General features: G+C 32.2%; 2 protein-coding genes across 3 annotated transcripts; one reads left to right on the top strand and one right to left on the bottom strand.

The window, feature by feature from the left end:
- The first annotated feature begins 3004 nt into the window (after positions 1-3004).
- LOC137813920 (uncharacterized) lies at positions 3005-9362 on the top strand. The gene is made up of 13 exons (XM_068616402.1): positions 3005-3241; positions 3352-3446; positions 3544-4363; positions 4451-4518; positions 5078-5160; positions 5733-5832; positions 5913-5998; positions 6085-6167; positions 6876-7003; positions 7093-7194; positions 7912-8205; positions 8297-8419; positions 8707-9362. Exons 1-13 carry the CDS (start codon positions 3238-3240, stop codon positions 9088-9090), a joined length of 2370 nt encoding a protein of 789 aa, XP_068472503.1. The 5' UTR covers positions 3005-3237; the 3' UTR covers positions 9091-9362.
- Positions 9363-11158: 1796 nt separating this feature from the next.
- On the bottom strand, positions 11159-16381 carry LOC137813921 (5-methyltetrahydropteroyltriglutamate--homocysteine methyltransferase). 2 transcript variants are annotated; one of them, XM_068616403.1, is made up of 12 exons: positions 16077-16381; positions 14914-15267; positions 14733-14820; positions 14309-14436; positions 13832-14223; positions 13576-13739; positions 13030-13110; positions 12767-12933; positions 12575-12680; positions 12174-12424; positions 11879-12080; positions 11159-11786 (listed from the first exon to the last, which is right to left on the bottom strand). In XM_068616403.1, the coding sequence occupies exons 2-12, from the start codon at positions 15261-15263 to the stop codon at positions 11424-11426; spliced, it is 2292 nt and encodes a 763-aa protein (XP_068472504.1). In that variant the 5' UTR covers positions 15264-15267; positions 16077-16381; the 3' UTR covers positions 11159-11423. The 2 variants fall into 2 exon arrangements, with proteins under 2 accessions (XP_068472504.1, XP_068472505.1); XM_068616404.1 differs by having other exon boundaries at positions 15955-16163.
- Between the last annotated feature and the right edge of the window lie 5667 nt (positions 16382-22048).

Genomic DNA, 22048 nt, shown 5'->3' with positions numbered 1-22048 from the left:
TACTTTCTAATTCCTAAATTTTCTGCAACTTTATCTCTACCATTCAGCCCCATTTTCTTGGAAGTTATGGTGTTAGGATCCTAATTTTGAGCAACTGAATTCAACAAGACAACCCCTTAGAAGGTGCAAATAAGGTGGTAGGGGTAGCAGAGCAAGAAAAGATTTGGGAAAATGAGAGGTAGAGTTCATGACTGGGTTATTAGATTGAAAATCTAGAGTGAGTTGGGGATGTGCGAGGGGAATTTGGGTTGGGCCTATCAAGGTTAGAGGGTGTGTGGATAGAATTTGGGCTGCTTCTTCTTCCACCTCTATATGTTTTTTGACACCCCATAAATTTGATAATTTCACAAATGTCTTTTTGTAAGAAAACTAACTTTTTCAACACACCATCACAAACGCATTGCAAAATTTATGAAACTGTGTTAAGAACCACCAAGGTGAAAGAAGAAAAAAGAAAGAGTAAGGTGAAAACTGTGTAGAGTCTTAAATTTTTAATTATTTACTTAAAGATAAAATTGTAATTGCACAATTACTATGGGGTGCCAAAAACATATATGGGTTGCCGGAAGAAGCACCCTAGAATTGGGTTGGAAGTATTGTGGTAGAATTTGGGTTTGAAAAGAGGGTGTAAAAAAGACTTTCTTCCTGCACCTCCATACCTTCTTCTCTCATCTCCATAAATTTTCGAATTTCCAAAAATGCCCCTTTATAATATTCCAGATTACATAATCCGGAAGTCATTTTTCAAATTTGTAATTAGCTTATGGATTATATAATCCAAAAGCTTTTTCAGATGCATGATTACTTTTCGAATTACATAATCTGGAAGTCTTATTTAGCTCTGGATTTCCATAAGTCTTTTTTCAAATGAGTTTCTGGATTACATAATCCAGAAATTATTCTATGAGAGTGACATAAGAAGGATAAAAATGTACTTTCATGTTGTGTATAAAGATGGGAGAAGAAGATATGGAAGTGCAGGACAAAACAATTTGTAAAAAATTATAGTAATTATATTTATAGATTTACTAATATTATATATATATATATTAGAAAACTATATTTAATTTATGGTTTATGAGAATTAAATAATATATATATATATAAATAATTAAATATCTTGAGATTGGATAATATTTGTCTAAAACTCATTATTAGATTAAAAGTTACTTTCGCATACATTATATATTCAAAACTTAAATAATGTTTTTATTTTAATATTTGTTCATATTTATGACCGAGTTTATAATTATATTATTTTCACTCAACACATTTTAATAATGAAATTAGTTAAAAAAATATATTTAATCAAATACCTATTAAAATGATATTCTTACCTACACTTTGCTACTTTTGCTATTTTATACACATTCTAAATATTAACAACATCACATTATAAACATATTTATATAAAATCACTTGTTTAGATTATATTTTATTATAATAATAAACAATATATATATATATATATATATATATATATATTATAAAAGTCATAAAGCTGAAGAAAATATCATAAAATATATAACGAAAAGATTTTAAAAGAGATTTATCGATGAAAATATTAGTTCAAAAATTGATTTTTTTTAGGGATAAAAATCCTTCACAAGAAAAACCTTATTACTTAACAAATTACTTCTATTATTTATAAGTTGTAAGAGATTTTGTGATGAAAAAATTAAAAACGGTCACAAAACATTTCAAATTTATTTTGCACGAAAAAAATTAATAACAAATATTTTCTGTCACAAACTTCATTATTAATGATGTTTCTAATATTGTCTATAATGAACATTTAGTAGCGACTCACAAAATTTATCATAAATTAGCTTAATTAATCATTCATCACAAATGATGATTTCGTATGACAATCTCTATAGATATTATGACAGTATTTAGATTTAAAGCTTAAAAATACAATTAGCAAAATGTTAAGGATTTAAAGCCAATAAAAGGAAATGAATCATATTTACAGAGATTTAAAATATATTTAAACCAATAAATAAACTAAATCTATCATTTATCACATTTTGATATAATAAAAAATAGTATAACTAAAAACATCTAACAATAATAAAAATAATAAAATTGTATTCTAAATTCTAAATAATGTATTTTATATATTTCTAATTTTAGAATTTTTAAACAAAGTATATTTTAAACTCAAGAGGTTGAAAAATCTATGAATTATAGAATTTAAAAATAACACAAATACACTTTTATCGAAGGTAGTGCTGAAATTAAAATATTTATGGAGTTTCAGAAATAAACTATAGAGGTGAAAGAAGATTTTGCCAAAATATTATACGCAAATTCTCGGTAGCCTATATCAATTCCAATTACAACTCAATCTGCTATTAAAAATATAAAAATACTCTTACGAAATAATAAAAAAAACCTTAAATAAAAAAAACGTGTGGATAAAAAAAATTTAGAATTTTTTTTTAAAATATTATAAATTTGAATTTTCTGAACACATTTTTAAATTTAAAAAATTCGTATATTTTAATTTTGTGTTTTAGATTTTTTTTCTAGTATTTTTTAACTTTAAATTATATTTATTAAATTTCGGATTTTTAAATCTAAAATAAGAATAATTTTAAAATTTTAAAAAGGCAAATGTTTCCTACACCCAATATTTTAAACCTGCACCGGACATATTTTTTTAATTTCCAAAAATGTCATTAATTTCATAAATTAAAATCTAAAATTGAAAATAATATATTTCAAAAAAATAAATCAAGAAGTGGTTATTGAGTTTCGGAAATAAAAATAAAAAAACAAAAATTAAAATTCTGTTTCGGATAAAAAAAATTCGAAATTGAAAATAAAACATTCTGAAAAAAAAATCTGAAAAAGAAATTATTGTGTTTTGGAAAATCCAGAAAAAAATGAAAACATTCCAGATAAAAAAAATCCGAAATATAAAATTTCGTTCTGGAAAAAAAAATCCAGAACACATATTTCGGAAATCATTTTTAAAGACAGTTTCGTCTTTTCCGCTGGAATTGGGTGCAGGAAGCAATTGTCTTGATGAAACTCACCTAAGCCTGATGTAATATTGGGCCTTCAATTACGGACCCAATAAACTGACCTATTGCCCAAAGTTCAAACCCACCAATAACCGTCTCTCTCAGAGTCGTTCTTCTCCGTCCTCCGTCCGCACCGGCGCCACAAGCCCACTGCGCCACCGTACTTCTAAACACTCTTGTCTCTACTTCACGTCCGAACCAAACCATGGGTAACCCTATTCCCTTACAACCTCTCAAAATTTCTAATTTTTCACTTTTCCATTCAATTCTTAGCAACTTCAATTTTTTATTTTGTGTTTTTGAACAAACTACGTTTCAGATAAACAAAGCGCAGAAAAATCACGTCGGGAACGAAGGAAAGAGTCCCGCTTGGCAAAGAATGCATCAAGACACCAATCCTGGCTCCTCCACCAGGTAATTCTATACTACCATGTCTTTCTATTTTTTAGTTTTATGCCTTGTTTTCTTACCAGAACAATGAGAATTTTAATTTTAATTTGTTGTTTTATAGAAATCTAGAGCTACGAAAAAACATGGCAGTAATTCAGAGATGGAACCTAAAAGCACACCTGACACATCTGTTAGTCCTAGTGTCAAGGAAACACAAGTAGAAAAGTTAGAGTCTTACTCTAGGAAACATGAGATAGATGAAGAAAACATAGTGTCAGAGGAAGATCAGGGTGGTTCTGTTGCAAAGAAAATGAAGAAAATGAAGAAGGGTTCTGGCAAAGGTTCCAGGAAGAGCATGTTTGAGATGGGCATGCAGGATGTTTCTATAGCTGCTGAAAAGGATCTAGAACTGGAAAGGAAACTTTCCAAGAAGCTAAAGGTGAAGGAAGGAAAATTGAGGGGAATGGATGATGGGCTTAACATATTAATTGAAGGAATGTCTTCTTCTTTTGATTTTATGGGAGAGGGGGAGGTTCCTGGTATTGATGAATTGCCTGTGAAGAGATTGAAGAAGAGCTTGTCAAGTAAGAAGGACAAGTTGTCGAGGAAAAGAATGAAAGCGGAAGCAATGGATGATGTATCAGGGCATGTAGAAACTTCTAATGAAGATGTAGAATTGGATGGTGTTCCTGGCAGTGAGCCTTCAAGGAAGAAGCATAAGAAAAGGAAATTGTCAGGTCGGCAGCAGGAAGACAATGAAGAGGATGAAGCTATTGGCATGTCCAAGCCTGTGGAATCTTGTGGAATGGAGGGGAAATTGGGCGACACTCCATCTAAAGTTCCGGAAAAGAAAGCCAAAGAAAAATATATAGCGCCTCACTTGAGAGCTCGTGCTGGCAATGAACCTGAAGAGCATACTCAAATTCGAAGACGTGTGCGAGGTAGGGAGGTCTGGCTTGTTTTGCCTTTTGCATTTCTTACTATTTATCATTGATTATTTGAATTTCTACTTGAACTTGTTTCTTCAGGTCTTCTTAACAGGCTTTCTGAATCTAATGTTGAGTCAGTTACTGGGGAATTGTCCTTGATCTTTCAGGTATGTTACTCATAGGCATATAGTAGTCTTGAAATGAATGCTTGTTTGATTTCTTTTAACAAAATTCAAATGATTTTGTTTTAAAATGGATAAAAGAAGAGCTGGGAAAGAGAATGTAAATGATTCTAGGAAGTCTTCAAAAATAGTTTGTTTCCCCTTTTTGTTCCTATTAATATTTTTCATTTAACATTTTATAAATTAAAAGAGGATGTCTTTTAGTATCATATGACCCACCCATTTCTATAGATAAAGTGATTAATCTTATAAAAGAAATTTGACCTAGTTTGTCATTTCAAGTTTGAATTAGTTTGGAAGTAAAGTGCCAAGACCTTTTGTGAACATTAGGGCATAGATTGATAACTTTGATAAATTAGACCAAGTTTCATTTTTTTTATTTCTGAAAAATCTTGGTTGTCTTCTCCCACAGAAAAATGGTTATCATTTTGTGCTACTACTTTTCCCCTACTGTTTATGCTTTAAAATTGAACCCTATAGCATCATATTAACTAATGGGAACTGCTATGATAGTTACTTAACTAAGATATGTAATCTGTTGCAGTCTGTTGCTCGTAGTGTTGCTTCACAGATCATGACTGAGGAAGTTTTGGCATCCTGTTCTGGTGGTCCCCGTGGCAATCAACAGTTAAGGATTTTTGTCCTTCTATTTTAATCTTATTTCCCTCAGTGAAGTTGCTAAATCCTTGATTTTTTTGTTTTCTATGTTCGAAACAATTTTATCATCTCTATTTTGGTTATAGGAGAAGGTCAGGAAATAAATGAAGATATTCAATCAAATTTAGTTGAGGTATTAAATGATAGGATAAAACCTTAGATTCAGATGCTCCAATCAGAAAATGTGAAGACATATAAAAATAATGACATAGGAAAAGGAAGAGGCTTAGGATATTCTGTCAGATGAGAAGGGAAAACATGGTTGAAAATGCTTGTTTGACAATGATGTCTAAGATATGATTAGATACTCCTGTGCAGGACTCTGTAGTTTAGAATAATTAATCTCGGGTGTTGAGGTTGAGGCCATTGTTATTTTTGTAAAGAATGCATTGGGACTCTGAAAATATTTTTTGGTCTTTGGATATGTTAGATTTTTCCTCCTTGATCCTCCACTAAATACTGGTTGTCCCCTATGTCAATCTCAACTCCTGTAATTTTTCCTGGTGTTGTGTTCATTGTAACTGACATTTTTCCTTATGAAGGTATGCTGCTGTTTTTGCTTCATTTGTTGCTGGGATGGCATGTTTGGTTGGTGTTGACTTTGGTGCAAAGTTTATGGCTTCCTTTGCTAAATGCTTTGAGGTATACTCCAGATCATCTTTTGCTCTTATTAGTGTTTTAGAGATTACAAAAGTTATAATCTTCATATGTTTTCTGCCCAGGATGAGTACAATAAAGAAGACAATCTCTCCTTGCGGAATCTTACTCTTCTTTTATCCTATTTATGCATATTTGGAGTCTGTTCTAGGTTGGTAAACCGGACTGCACCAATCACTTGATATGAACTTATTTTAACTACATTTTTCTTAAAATGTATCTTGCAATGCTTTTCAGTGATTTAATATATGACTTTCTGCTTATGCTGAGCAAGCGTTTAACTGAGACAGATGTCTCAATCATTTTGGCATTGTTACAATGTAAGTGTTCTATCATTTTTAATTCCATATTTTTGGCGTGTACTTAGTTCTAGTTAGAATTTCCGTGTATGTAATGGTAGAGGTTTATAGAGAAGTTACTTAGTGATCCTTATCTCTAACAGACTGCTAGATCATTGTATTCTTAAGCATTTAAAGGAAGTACCACATTGAAGTGATTACTGGTGAAACAGACACCTTCCCCTTAAGCTTTTTGTGCTTTGCTGATACCATTTGCACTTTGTTGGTGTTGCATGGGACAACTTTGATATTGATGCATATATTATAAATGTCTAATTTTCAAGTCTAAATTTTAGCTTTTGACCTGCTCAAAAGCACTTGTGCATGTGGCTAACTTTTAATATTGTCCGATAGCTACAGTCATATAGTTCAATCTTTGGTTTGTTCATAGAGCTAACCAATCTTGACTGTGGTTTCTTCACACTGAGACTCTGAAGCATCGTCTGAGTTGTCTAGCTGACACCACCTAGTGGGAAAAAGGCTTTGGTGGTGGTTGTTGTAAATTTATGTGTTTTTTTACCTCTTTCCTCTCTTTGCTCATACATTTATTTCCTTTATCTCCCTGTTATCTATGTGAACTGATGATCCCATGCAATATACAGTAGCATGGCTACTTTTGGTATGACTTACATAGGAACTTGATCAATGAGTGAACCATATGACTTATTTTTATTTTATTTGTCTGAATAGGTTGTGGGATGAAAATAAGGGTTGATGATCCAGCTGCCATGAAAGATTTCATTCTTAGCGTTCAGAATACATCAAATAAGTTGAAGACTTCTTCTGGAGATGACAGTCAAAAGAAAAATAGCAAAAGAGTGAGCATGCTTTCTTTTATATAAATAGAAAAGAAAAGTACTTTTTTCCTACAATTAGTTCAACTCTGATTACTTGGTAATACTTGTAGATGGACTTCATGCTTGAAATTATATGTGACATCAAGAATAACAAAAGAAAGCCAAATGAGGACAGTGCACATCACACTCGGATTAAGAAGTGGTTACAGAAGGTCCCATTCTCTAATTTGTGTTTTGTGGCATTGTCTATAGTTGAAGTTTCTTTTTCCAAATATTACCTGTTATGTTCCATTTTTTTCTTTCAAACTAAAATAAACCCATTTAATTTAATCCATAAAAAATAAAAAGAAAGCTAAGTTACATGTGGGCTGTGCTTTGCTTAGACAATCCTTTATTATTTTTCTGGATAGCTTACTTGGTCATCTCAGAAAGGTTGTTCCTGTGGCTGTGAGCATCCTTGCTGCAAAAAAATGCTAATGTTTCTAAGATCATTCTATGTACTTTCTTTTCTTTAGAACTATTCAAGCAAATATAATCGAAGATCCAAGCTTAGGTATTATGTGGTTTAGCGTCTATAACTGTTTAAAAAACTCTTGGCTTGTTGAAAGACAATGTTGAGTTTAATTCTTATGATGTTGGTAGTTTCAAAGCACATGATATTTTGTATAATTTTCAAAGGTGTTCAGTTTCTTCACAAGATCAGCCTCAAATTATTTTGCTCATTTTAAAGAGAAGATTCTTATTCTTGTTTACTAACTTTCCAGAGTAAATCTGCCTGGTAGCTCTTAAGTTGATCTGTGCTTCTTTTAGTTGTTGTCTTCTGCTCAGCATATATGCAACGGGAAAAAAATTGTGATATTCATTTGAATTTCTGTTATTCAAAAGGCACTCATACGTCCATCAAATTCTTAATTAAAATTTGTTTTCAGTTAAGGGTTGATGACATTTTGATTAGAGGGCTTAAATGGAGCAAGCTACTTGATCCTAACAAGAAGGGCCAGTGGTGGTTGTCTGGAGATGCGGCTTCTTCAACAGTTAATGTTGAAGAAGTTGCCGACAGAATAGACAAAAATGTTCTTGAAACCCAAAGAATGCTCCAGCTCGCTGCTGCTCAAAAGATGAACACAGATGCCAGAAGGGCAATCTTTTGTATAATAATGAGTGGAGAGGACTATATTGATGCATTTGAGAAGCTTCTAAGATTGGAATTACCAGGCAAGCAGGTAATGCAATCTTTTATTCCCTTCGTCCTTTCTTTTCAGCTTAGTAATGTGTCTCAATTATATGGCTTTTCCTTCTTGTGATGATATACAGGACAGAGATATCATGCGGGTTCTTGTGGAGTGTTGCTTGCAAGAGAAAGTTTTTAACAAGTATTATACAGTTCTGGCTTCCAAGTTATGCGAGCATGACAAAAATCACAAGTTCACTCTACAGGTATTGAATTTCTGCTTGATGTGGGATTGAGACTTGAACTAAATTGTAGAATTATGTAGTATTTGTCTCATGAATCAACTTTATAGCAATCTATGCTTAGGAAGTGGAATTTGAACCACTTTATTTTACTTGATGGCATTGTGATAATAGACTAATTACTATTATAATTTTATTAATACTGGTTTAACCTGGGTTGAATCATCGAATTTAAAAACATTGATGATAATGCATTAATACTCCTGTGTCTGTATCAATCTGACATTGTTTTCCTACGCATTTTTTTGCAGTTTTGCCTGTGGGATCAGCTTAAGGAGCTGGAGTCAATGCCACTAATGAGGTCAATGCACTTAGCAAAATTTGTGGCTGAAATGGTTGCCTCTTTCACTCTTTCCCTTACTGCTTTGAAGACTGTGGATCTGAATGATATCACCTTGTTGACACCAAAAAGGATCATGCATTTCCGCATTCTGTTTGAGGCCATTTTGGAGTATCCTGAAAACTTGGTATGGAACATATTCACACGTGCAGCAGTGACCCCTGAACTTGAAAGTCTTAGGCAAGGCCTTGAGTTTTTCATTAAGGAGTACGTTGTGAAAACCAATAAAGATCTAACTCAAAAGTTCAAGTTAGCAAAAAAAGCTCTTAATAATGTGGAAGGAGTGTTGAAGTGAAATTAAAATTTGGATTCTACCCAATTTTTAGCTTAAAAACTCTATCCTTTTTTTTGTATCACGTGAGGTGAAGAGGAACTGTTATTATACAGGAGGAAAATTTGTATTGTCTTGCCTTGATTAGTTGTTGTAAAGTATTTTTGAATGAAAACTGCAGAGCATGCTAAAGCTTGCCCAGTATACTTACTTTAAGTACCAAAGCTTGAAACTGAGGTTTAGGATTTGTAAACATTATAGAGAAGTAATGTTATCTCTTGCAGAATCTCATATTATTTCTGTAGTTTGGTATAAATCCTTGAAGCTAAATTGAATGTAAAGATGTTGAAATTGGTTCTTGTAAAGATGTTGCATATATTTATGACAAAATTAAATGCTTAAGTAAAGTCTCAGCATGTTTTATCAAAAGATTTTTTCAACATGCTTAAGACTTAACGTTAGATGTTCTGAATTCTGTAAGATAATTAATGAATATTAATGATAAACATTTCACAAGTACATCTCTTAGTAGTGTAAAAAAAATGTGATACAAAATGACATGCAGTAGAACAATTTATACAACATAATGTTGTATTATGACATGTAATAAATAATGAGATAAAAAAAGTATTATACAAATAATTAATGTAAGTGCGTAAATTATGTTTATTTAAAAAACATATTTCACCTAGTTTGTTTTCAGGTTTTGAATTTTAAATATAATTTGTAAAGTGTAGCTTATTTAATTAAAAGAGTTCAATTAATTTTTAAAAAAGGCCTTCGGATTATTAGTTTTTAAATTATAAGAACTAACCATTCAATTCAACCATGTGATTCATTACAATTGTCAACATCACCCTAGTTACTTTCATCTTTTATTGCAATTGGTTTTGTTTATATTGTCATTTCTTGCTCTCACAATTGTATAACTTATCTGTTGTTATTGTCATCACAATAATTATCATTATTGTAAAACTAACATTGCTAACATTAGATGAAGACTTTCGCCTCATTATTCTGCTCCCCCATAGATGCGATATGTAATCTGACCCAAAAAAAAATAAAAATAAGAATAAAATTAGTTATAAGAAAGTGAGATGTATGTTTATATTTAGTTTTTATGTTGTCTAAACTAGTTATTTCCTTAATTATGTGTTTTAATGTATTTTATGAAGAACTTTTTGTTTAACGAGTATCTATTATATATAACTTTTAATTTAACATCTAATATTTTATAAAAAAATTATTTATTTGACGTCTTTTTCCCCATTTTTTTTAATTTGTAATCCTTCAAAATTTACTTTTATTTTTTTAATTTTCAAACTTACAAAATGGAGATAAATTGATATCATGTTATTTTATATAATTGAAACATAAATTAAACCATAAAATAACATTACAAAGTAGGCTACTTATTTAATACTAAAATCTAAAATATCACGAATATCAGAAGAAAATAATCGTTGAAATATGGAAAACGAGATTAAATCCAAGTAATTGAAATGTGGGAAAAGAAGTATTAACAAACGCTTGTAACATTGAGCACGAGCACGATGGTTAAAGAAAGTGAACCACACTACTTTAACACACTCGTGTTCGAAAATCTTGTTAGCCTTAATATTATTCCTTCTGCTGTAAATAGAAGGCTAACAAGATTTCCGAGATCGAGTGTATTAAGGCACTTAAGAGATGTGCTCAATATTGATGTCGTGGTCCATGGGGAACACCAGATACTCTTTATATCTACACAATACAGAAACATTGTTAGTCAATTGTAGTCGGAACAAAAAAATACATTTCATACTTCCTTTTCCAATTTCTCTTTATCCTATTACTTAAGTAACTGCTTTTTCTTGGAGCTTGCTTCTTTTACCCTTCAATTTAAACACTATGCTTTGGGTAAATGCCTCAGTTGCAGAAAGAGCTGTGTTCCCATTATAGGAGGTCAGGTTACACAGGAATGTTTGAGGACATACCAAACAGCTAAAAAGGCTTATCATATTGGATAAAAAACTCGGGAAACCTTTTACTAAAGGTTTTGCGCAACCAGTTAGAAAGCTGCATTTTGAAATACTGAATTTAGATACTCATGTTATTTGCACAAAACTGGTAAAATTTCATATCGATAAGGGGATTGCGGCAAAGCCGCAAAATACAACAGAAATTAGGGAAAACGGGAGTTGGGAAAAAAGAGGGAGGGAGGGATTGAGGGGAGAATCAATTGCTCACAGAGCATATGCTAAAACATCTAAAATATTCCACACGCAGTTATTGAAACAACCAATATAGAAAATTTCCCTTTGTGGTGTATATGAAGCAGAACCAATGACTTGTGAGATTCTACTTCCTTATCCCATTCACTTGGCAAGTTCGTTGCGGATTTGTTTTGCTGCGGCCACCATGTTGGTGAGGGCTGGTTTCACCTCTGTGTACTTACGGGTCTTGAGCCCACAGTCGGGGTTGACCCACAAGATGTTCTTCTCCAGCACTGCAAGCATCTTGTTGATTCTATCAGCAATTTCCTCACTTGGTGGTATTCTTGGGGAGTGGATATCGTACACACCAGGGCCAATTCCAGCACCATACTTCACACCTTCACGGAAGACTGAGAGGAGCTTCTCATCAGAACGAGAGTTCTCAATAGTGATAACGTCGGCATCCATATTGATGATGGAGTGGATGATGTCGTTGAAGTTGGAGTAGCACATGTGAGTGTGGATCTGTCAAGAAGAAAAGTTTATTATTCAATGTAAAATAGGATGAAAAGGTAATAATAGTAATAACCCAGTGACTTGTGATGATTCCAAAGTACCTGAGTGGTGTCCTGGACGCCAACATTGGTGATTCTGAAGGAATGAACGGCCCAGTCCAAGTAGTCAGCTTGCTCCGATTTCCTCAGTGGCAGACCCTCTCTCAAAGCAGCTTCATCAATTTGGATCACAGTAATGCCAGCCTTTTCAAGGTCTTCTACTTCGTCCTTGATAGCCAGAGCAATCTGATAGGTGGTTTCAGATCTGCAGAAGGATTCATAAACTATAATTAGAAACAACAGTGTGGTGAATATTGTTACTACTCCATGTTTACAAGGGTGTGGACTTTATGCATACCTAGGTTGATCGTTTCTAACAAAGGACCAGTTGAGAATGGTAACAGGGCCGGTAAGCATTCCCTTCATTGGGCGTTTGGTAAAGCTCTGAGCCAGAGATGACCAGAAGACGGTCATTGCCTTTGGGCGGCTCACATCACCATAGATGATTGGTGGCTTCACGCAACGAGATCCATAGGACTGCACCCACCCATTAACAGTGAAGGCAAAGCCCGACAACTGCTCACCGAAGTACTCAACCATATCATTCCTCTGCAACGAATGGCTTTCACAATTAGTTTGGGGTGCAATTTTAGAATCAGCATTTTAACAGTAAGTACAGAAAATCTAGCAAGACTGGTTGCTCTACAGAAAAAAAAAAGTGGTGCTGTAACATTTAGACATTATGAGATGAGAGCTGACCTCTGGCTCTCCATGAACCAGGACATCAATATCAAGCTCTTCTTGAAGTACCACAACTTTGCGAATTTCCTCCTTGATTGACGCAACATATTCTTCCTCGGAGATCCTGAAGAAAACAGCATGATGGTCAATAAAAGAAAGGCACATTATCAATGAAAATAAGACAAAGATCAGCAGTCTCAGCATGCTCACTTGTTAGCCTTGAACTCACGGCGTACCCTCCTCAGTTCTACGGTCTGAGGGAAGGATCCAATGGTGGTGGTTGGAAGGATTGGAAGGTTAAGCTTCTTTTGTTGAGCATCCAGTCTGGCACTGACATTTGTTGCACGGCGATGATCTGAACCCTTCAATGCAGCAGCCTGAGAGGAAAGAAAATTAGAAGCCATGAGTAACAACAGAATACATCTTACAATATATCCATATTAACAAAGAGAGCAGTTGAAACAAGCACTCACAGCCTTCTGAACAGCCTCGTTATTCACTCTTGGAGAGGACTTTCTTGAAGCCTGAGCTGCAGCATTAGCAGAGAAGAAGGCCTGAAAATGAAACCATGGAATATTTTATATTAGTGAATTGTGTGATGAAACAATATTTATTCTCATGGTTCCAAATTAATCATGACGAATAGTAGATATATGGCCTGCCGCTGGCGCTGCACATTACAATTGTATGCTGTTTTAATTTACAGCTGCTAAGGTACCCAAAAACTGAATTTTCTTAATTGATTCTAATGCTAATGCATGTAGTACACCTTTCTTTTCTCTCTATTTAATTCCAATGATAGATCCACTCTTTCAATTCTTTTTGAAATAATAAGAAAATCCTACTCGCCTTTTTATAAAATATGATTTTATTTTAACTTAGTATTTATAACGAAAACCTTCTGAGGGCATGTTGAGACATTTGGCCACACTAAATAACAGTGCATTTCTCAGGAAACAAACATAATCAAATAATATTAATAAAATATAATATTTCATTAAATTTCAGATGAATATTACCTCATCCTTGTTGCCAGACAAGGCCTTAGCCAATGCATTAACTTCAACAATTTTTTGGGCAGCAAAAGCTAGCCATGACTTGATCTCATCATCCAACTTGGTCTCATTAACAAGATCAACGGCAGTGTGAAGAAGGGAGGAGGAGGTAGACACAACAAGCTTATCTGCATACAGTTTAAATAATAGATACATCAAGCAACTATATTAACTGTAAAAGCATCCCAAAATTCAAAGTGAAATGCATGCCAATAAATACCTTTGCCCACGACGCCCTCAAGACCCTGCAATGTAGCGAGAGAAGCAGCAAGGTCGTTAGCCCAGATGTTCCTTCCATCAACCACTCCAGCAAAGAGGTATTTTCCACTTGGAAATCCACCCTTGATCAAATCAACAGTCTTGGTTCCACGGACTAAATCAAATCCATATGCAGTGACGCCGTTCAGAGATGTGAGAGTCTTGTATGTCTCAGCTGGGATGTCAGCAAAGTAGGTCTCAATAAGAACATTCAAACCAGACAAAGCAGGTGCAAGTTCTGCATATGCATCGGTAAATGCTTGCAACTTGTGAGACTCAAGGTCCAAGACAAGGGTAGGCTCATCAAATTGAATCCATGAAGCACCAGCTGCCTTAAGGTCAGCAATAACTTCCCTGTGTTATTAGTCATATAAGCAAGTTAGACAAATAGCATGAATATACAAAGAAATAATAACACCCAACAAATTAAAACTCTTACTTGTAGACAGCAAGAACTTTGGGAAGGAGAGAGAGGAGAGAAAAGGATTTCTCGACACCCTTGGCAGGCTTGGAGAGCAACAAGTATGTGACTGGGCCAACGAGGACGGGAATGGTCTCCACTCCAAGCTGGAAAGACAAACAAATATTCGATGATAATGTTGATATACACAAACACATGAAATGAGCAAAGAAATAAATTTTATCACAATGACCAACACAGGACAACGTACGAACACAAAAACTATGCAACGGAACAATTCCCTGTCAAGCACTGGCTTGGCCAATGTAAACCAGAAATTCAAAAAATACGAAAATTAACAGTCATTTCTCACATTTCACCCTGATCTAAATAACATCTCATAAAAAAACAAAGCTTCTCTATGATAAGATAACGCAAATGGCCTTTCAATTTTAACACATACCGCCTTGGCCTCCTTGTATTCCTCAACAGCCTTGTGAGAAGCATAGGTGAAGTTCACATCAGGTCCCAATTCAGGGACAATAAAGTGGCTGGATCAGCACAACAACAGTTCAGTAATCAGATCATTACAATACAACATTAATAACACAACAGTCGCAATATCAGTAGGCATCATCACTTACTAGTTGGTGTCGAACCACTTGGTCATCTCCATAGCAGGCACGGTAGCATTACCTCTGGCCATGGAGAAGTAGGTATCAAAACCAATCTCACCACCGGTCCAGCCATACCTTGGAGGGACGGCGCCAAGGGTAGCGGTGGCATCAAGCACCTGATCATAGTAAGAGAAAGTGTTGCTGGGGATGTACTTGATCCCAGCATCAGCCATCTGCTTCCAGATGGATGCCCTGAGACCAGCAGCCACCAACTGCAAAGCCTCGGCGGTGCTCTTGCCATCCCAGAAAGACTCGAGAGCGAACTTAAGCTCTCTCTTGGGACCCATGCGGGGGTATCCGACGATATGAGATGCCATTGTTCTGTCGGAACAGATCAACTCCCAAATCAGCTATACACTCCAAAACCGATAACACAATACACATGCAACAATACTAAAAAATCATTTCACTAATATCCGTGATAATACATTTTGCAATATTCATAGATCAAGGCTATAATTTCTCATATCAAGTGCTATAAACACACTGCCTATAACACTCTCTTCTAAGAAAGTTCTTACTTAAAATATACTGAAAAACACAAAATTATAAGCAAAAAGCATTATATAATAAATAAAACACACATAATTTTATGATTTATACTAAATTTCGGTCAATAACAGAAAACTTTGGTTAGTGCGTGTATATGGATGTGCTTGCTAGCATTCCTCATATAATGACACATACAACAACATTCGGAGATCATTAACAAGCTGACACTAACACGGTATCATGGACGACTATAAAACGAGATTCGCACTCCCTATAGACATCATTTCAAACTCATTCCGGGGAAGCACGGTATAACACATGCGTACAAGTTTGAGCAAGTTCAGAGAAGTTCACACTAGCACGAAAACAACGATTTAGTAGCAGATTTAAAGAGAGTGACAAAAACAGATAGAAATCATAGCAAAATGGATTCAGATCCAGTAGATCTAGGCATTAGGAGAAGAAATAACAGCAGATCTAGGACTAGCACAAACATTGAAAGCCGGTGAGCATTACGTTTTATTATAGATCTGAGGAGAATTAGGGAGCGAAATTGAAGTGGTTCATAGAAGAAAACAGAGTAACGGAAACCGAGAAGTGAAACAGAGTGTGATAATAAGAGGGAGAGAGTCTCGAACCTTGAGAATTAGTGTACGAGACTGGTTCTGTGTGTGGCTTCTTCTTAGCTTCTAATGAGCAAGTTGAAGCCGAGAACAGAGTGCGAGGTATAAGGAATGGTTTGCGGGTTTATTTATAGGCGTTTAACGCCAGATCTGAGTCGGTTCCTTTTCTTTCACATTTTCTTTTCTCTTCTTATTAATTACTTTCTATTATTAAGTACGAATTAATCAAATAAATTTTGAAAGGTAATATATTATTATTTTTTTTAATTTCTTTTTGTGCTGGTGTTTGTTGCATGCTGAACGGTGAAGAATTTGTGGGTGAGAAACGGTTTTATATCTACTGGCTTTTGTGGCTATTAGCAGCTGGTGAAAATGTGAGAACGCGCATATCACAGTGCAGTCTTGGGAACTTGCCAGAAAAACCACAAACACCCTTTCCCACGCATTTTCTATTTAGCAGAATTTGTTGAATATTTTAAACAAACCTTTCTGCAACTTTTATATTTCTTCTCTTATTATTTAAAATTCAAAATTAAAAGTGATATTACATTATTACTTTTTAGTTTGAAATATCAGTAATTAATATTAATTAAGCATCGTCTTATTGACAGACATTATAAAACATAAACGATAATGATTGTTTTGAAATATATAAACTTAAGATGGATTTATTGATTTCAATTAAATCAAACGTTTACAATTAGGTAATCTGGCTTTATGGAGTGAAACTCAAATAATAGTTTTTAATAAATTCCAATTAATATTAATAATGAGTGTGTTAGAAAACACTATCTCTTATCATATATAAATATCTAATTCATTCAATTATAGTTAAATTAATTAATATTGTAAAAAATAAATTGTATTTCAAAAGTCTTGTAAAACTATACTATTTAATTCATGGTTATATTTAATGATACATCTTAAAATTCTAAGAAATATTGTTTTTCAATGAATGGGTTTAGTTTATATAGCCAATAGCTTATAAGTACATTTATTTTCATGTGAATGAATTTACTATTGACAGAATTCACAATAATAATGGTAATTAATATTTTTCAGTACCAGGTTTCCTAAAGTTTAGACAAAAGATACTCTTATTTATTAATTATGTGTAAAAGATGAGAGACGATATTTTGCAAGCATTTTTTTTATAAACACATGCTCGGATTAATTAAAATTTATTAAAAAATATAAAATTAGAGCATCTCATATTTTTTTATATTAATAACTTTAAAATATACTGTTAATATTTTTCGTGAAAACTCATCAAGTGAAAGGCACGTGGATTGAACTAATGTTTTTCCCTAATGCCACAACGCCATACTGCCACATGAATAAATATATATATATATATATATATATTATCAACAATAAATAATAAATAATAAATTAAATTTTCTATAATATAAAATTTTCATTACCTTCTTTTCTTTTTCGTTTTCGAAATATAGATATTTAGGTTTGAACGTACTATAAGGCCAATCGTTCTGAATAATCAAGTTGATATGTTTTTTTTATTCACTATTCAAAATTTGGTTTAAAGAAATGAGACTCGATATTATTTAAATAATTCAGGAAATAAAAAAAACATTAATTTCAATTGCGTTATATTAAAAAATTATATATTTTGCATCAAAAATTGTCTCGAAATAAAAGTCAAATTCAAACTTTATACGAGAAAGAGTACGCAAACAACCATTTCTTAATCAGTGTAAATTTACAAAAGTTTTTCATTTTTGGGTGCAATTAACTTTTTGGTACCTTGGTCTACAATTAGTTTTTTTTACAAGATTTACAAAATAATTGAAATTAAATACACAGAGAATATGCTGGGTACTTTATTAAAAGAAAAAGTCACATTATTATACCGTGTAATCTAAAATATGAAACTATTTCTATCCTTTTCCCTTTTTTCTTTATCTTTCCTTCTTCACCCATCACCATCACGATTAGTTTTGTGATCTTGTAAGGTTTACATTTTTTCGTAATAATTATTTATACAAAAGCTAAGTGAATGTCCGTCGGAAAAATCTCGAGATATAATTAGACTAACATTTTTCAAAATATTATTTTGTAGCATCTTTTGCCACTCTTATTTTAAATTTTATGTACGTGGGATTGGTGTGCAAGGGATATTTATCAAAATTGTCTAAAAAACACTGGTAATATACTTATCTATAATATATAATATATAAATTTGAAAATAGTGAAAAGTTTTCTCATCAATCCACACATATAGAATTTGTTTAAAACATCAATTGTATTCATATAGATGACAAAATAAAATATAAAAAAATAGTAGAATAACTAATAAATTTTAATATGGTATAGGATAATTTTGAAAATATTGAAATAAAATGAAGAGAAGACTTTATTGTTTTTTAATATCCCTTTCAAGACATTTGAGCATTTTAAAAATAATTTGTTGTTCGAGAATGAACAAAACATTACTTTAGAAGAGTTACAAGTCTCAATTCAAACTAAGGAATTACGAAAACTTCAAGAATCTAAACGATAATGAGTTGAGTTTGAATGTTTTAAAGTCAAATAACAAGAAAATAAAAGATGCAAAATAGAAGAAGTCAAAGCATTCATTTGTCGATAGGTTAAATAAGAGACTTAAGTGCTACAATTATCATAAAAGAGGTCAATACAAGATAAATTGATCAGAAAAGGAGATGAATAAGAGGGGAAAGAAACTCCCATTTCAAAAAAAGAATCTATTGATGTTGCAGTAGCATCTAATAGTTATGAGTTTAATGGAATGTTAGTGACGTCAATGTCAGATACATAGAGGAGTTTCAAATTGCACTTACTACATGAATCAAGTGAAAGTGTTCTTTGAAACTTTAGAAAGAAAAAAAAATAGACGTAGTTCTTTTTGGAAATAATAAAGCTTGTAAGGTGCAAGGAATGAGGTTGGTCAAATTGAAGATGTTTCACAACATGAAAATATTGTTACCAGATTTGATTAAGTATGTTCTAGAGCTCAAAAAAAATCTTTTTGTTGATTAGTATGTTTTATCTTATGGATTTGATAACAAAGATTAAACGAGGTACTATAAATATTTTAAAGGGAATATATATAGTTGTTAAGTGAGTGAAAATAGGAGTCCCTACACAGTAGACAATTCTATAAACCTTGATTCATAATCAATAGGTAACCAACTAAAAGTACTTAGAACCGATAATGAATTGAAGTTTATATCAAATCAATTTAATTAGTTTCACAAAAAAGAATGTATAAGGAGGTATGATGCGCACAAGTACACCTCAACAAAATGGTCATGTTGAGATGATGTATACTAATAGGAGTTGGTTTGCTTAAGTCTTTATGGAGAGAGGTTGCAAACACTATTGTTTGTTTGATAAATAAAAGAAGACTATCATCTACTCTAAAGTTTAAGACACCCATGGAGGTGTGGAGTGAAAATCAACATATTATGATAATTTTAGGGTGTTTGAAAATGTCAAGAAGGATAAATTGAAAAATGGGCAGAGAGGTGTATCTGCATTGAATACACCAAAGGAGTGAAAGGGTATAAGTTATAGAGGTTGAAACTTGGGGAAGCTAGAGAGGAGGAGAACAATCAAACCAATACAACAATCTTAATATGGTAATTTTATTTGACACACTTTTACTGCAATTGAAGAGATAAAATGTTTAGAACCTATAAGCTTTAGAGAGGCAACAAAAGGATATGTTAGTAGTGGCATTGTGCAATGGAAGAAATTGAATATTTGAAAAGGAATCACACATAAACAGTTGTGGAATTTCCCAAAAATCGGGACGTGGTTGAATGGAAATGGGTATTAAGAAAAGGAAGGAATACCAGGTGTGGAGAAAATTTATTACGAAAAGGAAATATCATTTTTTTCATTAATGGTATAATCATATAGATAATACTTTAGCTGATAAGAAGCTAGAGAAGGTTCTTATATCAATTTTCAATAATAGAGGTAATAGTGTTTGTTTGATAATCAAATTAAGATGATTTTAGTGGAGATTGTCTAATGCAGTGCAAGATTGTCTAACGCCAAAAAGATGATAGTATAAATATGGTCAAAAGATGCCAAGTCGTCTTCCAACAATCCAATAATAAATATAGTCAAATAATGTTTAGAACATATCTGCAAAAAAGCAAGGTTAGAAATAGCAACAAAGATAAAAGAGGGGGGGGGGGGGGGTGAGTTGGTTTAGCAGAAAATAGAAAATAAAGTAGACAATAAAAACAGTAAAAGGAAACAGGTTGACTCTCAAGCTTTTCCAGTAATGAATTTCATCAGTTAATAAATATATTATTCATTCAATCATTTAAATATAATTAAATTGATCAAACATGTGTCAGCTAAAGACAATAGAATCTAATTAATGAAACATGTGTCCACTAATTTTGTTCAGTATCTTACTCATCTTCATGCATATACTTATAAGGTCTTTAATCTTTTACCTCTTGAATCATGAGCCCAAGAGATTCTTCAGAAAACTAAACAAGAGTTTAATTAAAGAAGAAATTAAGTTATCAACATGCATACAAAAATAATTCTCAAAACAACAATTAAACTCGAAAAAAACTAAATATTTAACACAATAAGATATTGAATAACAAAGATTTAATTACACAAAACCTCATAATTCATTGTGAAATTACAAGAGAATCAACCCAAAGGTGTTTAGTATTCCATACGAAGGTAAATGAAAGAATTACAACAAATAAAATAAAGAAAAAATGAGGAAACTCTAATGCTTATTTTCAAACACCGCTATGAAACTTACATCTTTTTATAGGTTGCTTTGCTCTAAGGATCTTAGAAATATATTTTAGTTTATATATTGTTCACAGTTTCTTAGTTTCCAACTTTTCAAAATTCTCAAGTTTTGTTTCCATTTTTTATCATGAACTTTGTTTCTTCGTGTCTTCACGAATGATTTGCTTCCAATTCTATTTATGAAATATTTTAGATTTTATTCTCTAATTCTTCTACTCAGATTTTGTTTTTCCTATTTTGATTTAGAGAAGCAACTTGGAATTTCGTATGATTTGACCTACTCGCAGTGGTAGAAACTTTATTTAGACCGTCTAGTCAAACGCTTCTATCATACCATCTAGTCAAACCTTATGCTTTGAGGAATATTAGATTGTCTATTGTGACTAAAAGTTAAAGCCAAAATAAACCTAATTAGACGAATCTCAATTAAATAGTAAATTTATTCATGATTATAGTAAAGGAATATATGATTAATGGTTTAAAGTGTGAAAAAAATTATACTCATCAAGGGACAAGGAGCCACCTTAATGTGAGAAATAAATGTTGGTCTTTTCCAATTGTATTTCCAATGAGTCGATTGTTAGTTTTTGTTGAAACATGCTTATTACGAGTCTCTTGGAAGACAACATTGTGTAACAAACTAAATTGTTTCATTGTATGTAGTTGATGATTTTTGTATTGTTTTATAGAAGTAATTGAGTTGTAATTTATGTGCTTTATTATAGAGTATGATATATATATATATAATTTTATAATTTGTGTTTTTTATTATTCAAGTGGTGTTTTGTTTGAGGTTGCAAAATCAAACCATGACGTCATCTTAATTAACTAAAACTCAATTAAAAAATATAAAGATTTTTAAATACTCAATAAAATATTTTTTAATAAAAATTCAATTGAATATACTAAAATCTATGAAGAACTTAAAATTTAATTAAGTATTTATTTATTTATTTTACATGTAAGATATATAAAATAATAACTATGCAATATAATAATTATATTAGTTTTACTTGATAACAAAATCAACTGTAGTTACTAAATTAAAAACTATAATAAACACTCCATAGAATAAACATTTATAATAAAAAATCAATTAAATATATATTTGCAAAAGACTTAAAAATTAATTAAATCTATTTTAAATAAATGTATCACCAAAATGGGAACTTATGAACATTACGTGTTTAAAGATTAAACTGTATTTATACATT

Source organism: Phaseolus vulgaris, chromosome 1 (genome assembly GCF_000499845.2).
Source record: "Phaseolus vulgaris cultivar G19833 chromosome 1, P. vulgaris v2.0, whole genome shotgun sequence".
NCBI classification, from domain to species: domain Eukaryota; kingdom Viridiplantae; phylum Streptophyta; class Magnoliopsida; order Fabales; family Fabaceae; genus Phaseolus; species Phaseolus vulgaris.
This window is presented reverse-complemented; position numbering and strand designations above follow the sequence as displayed.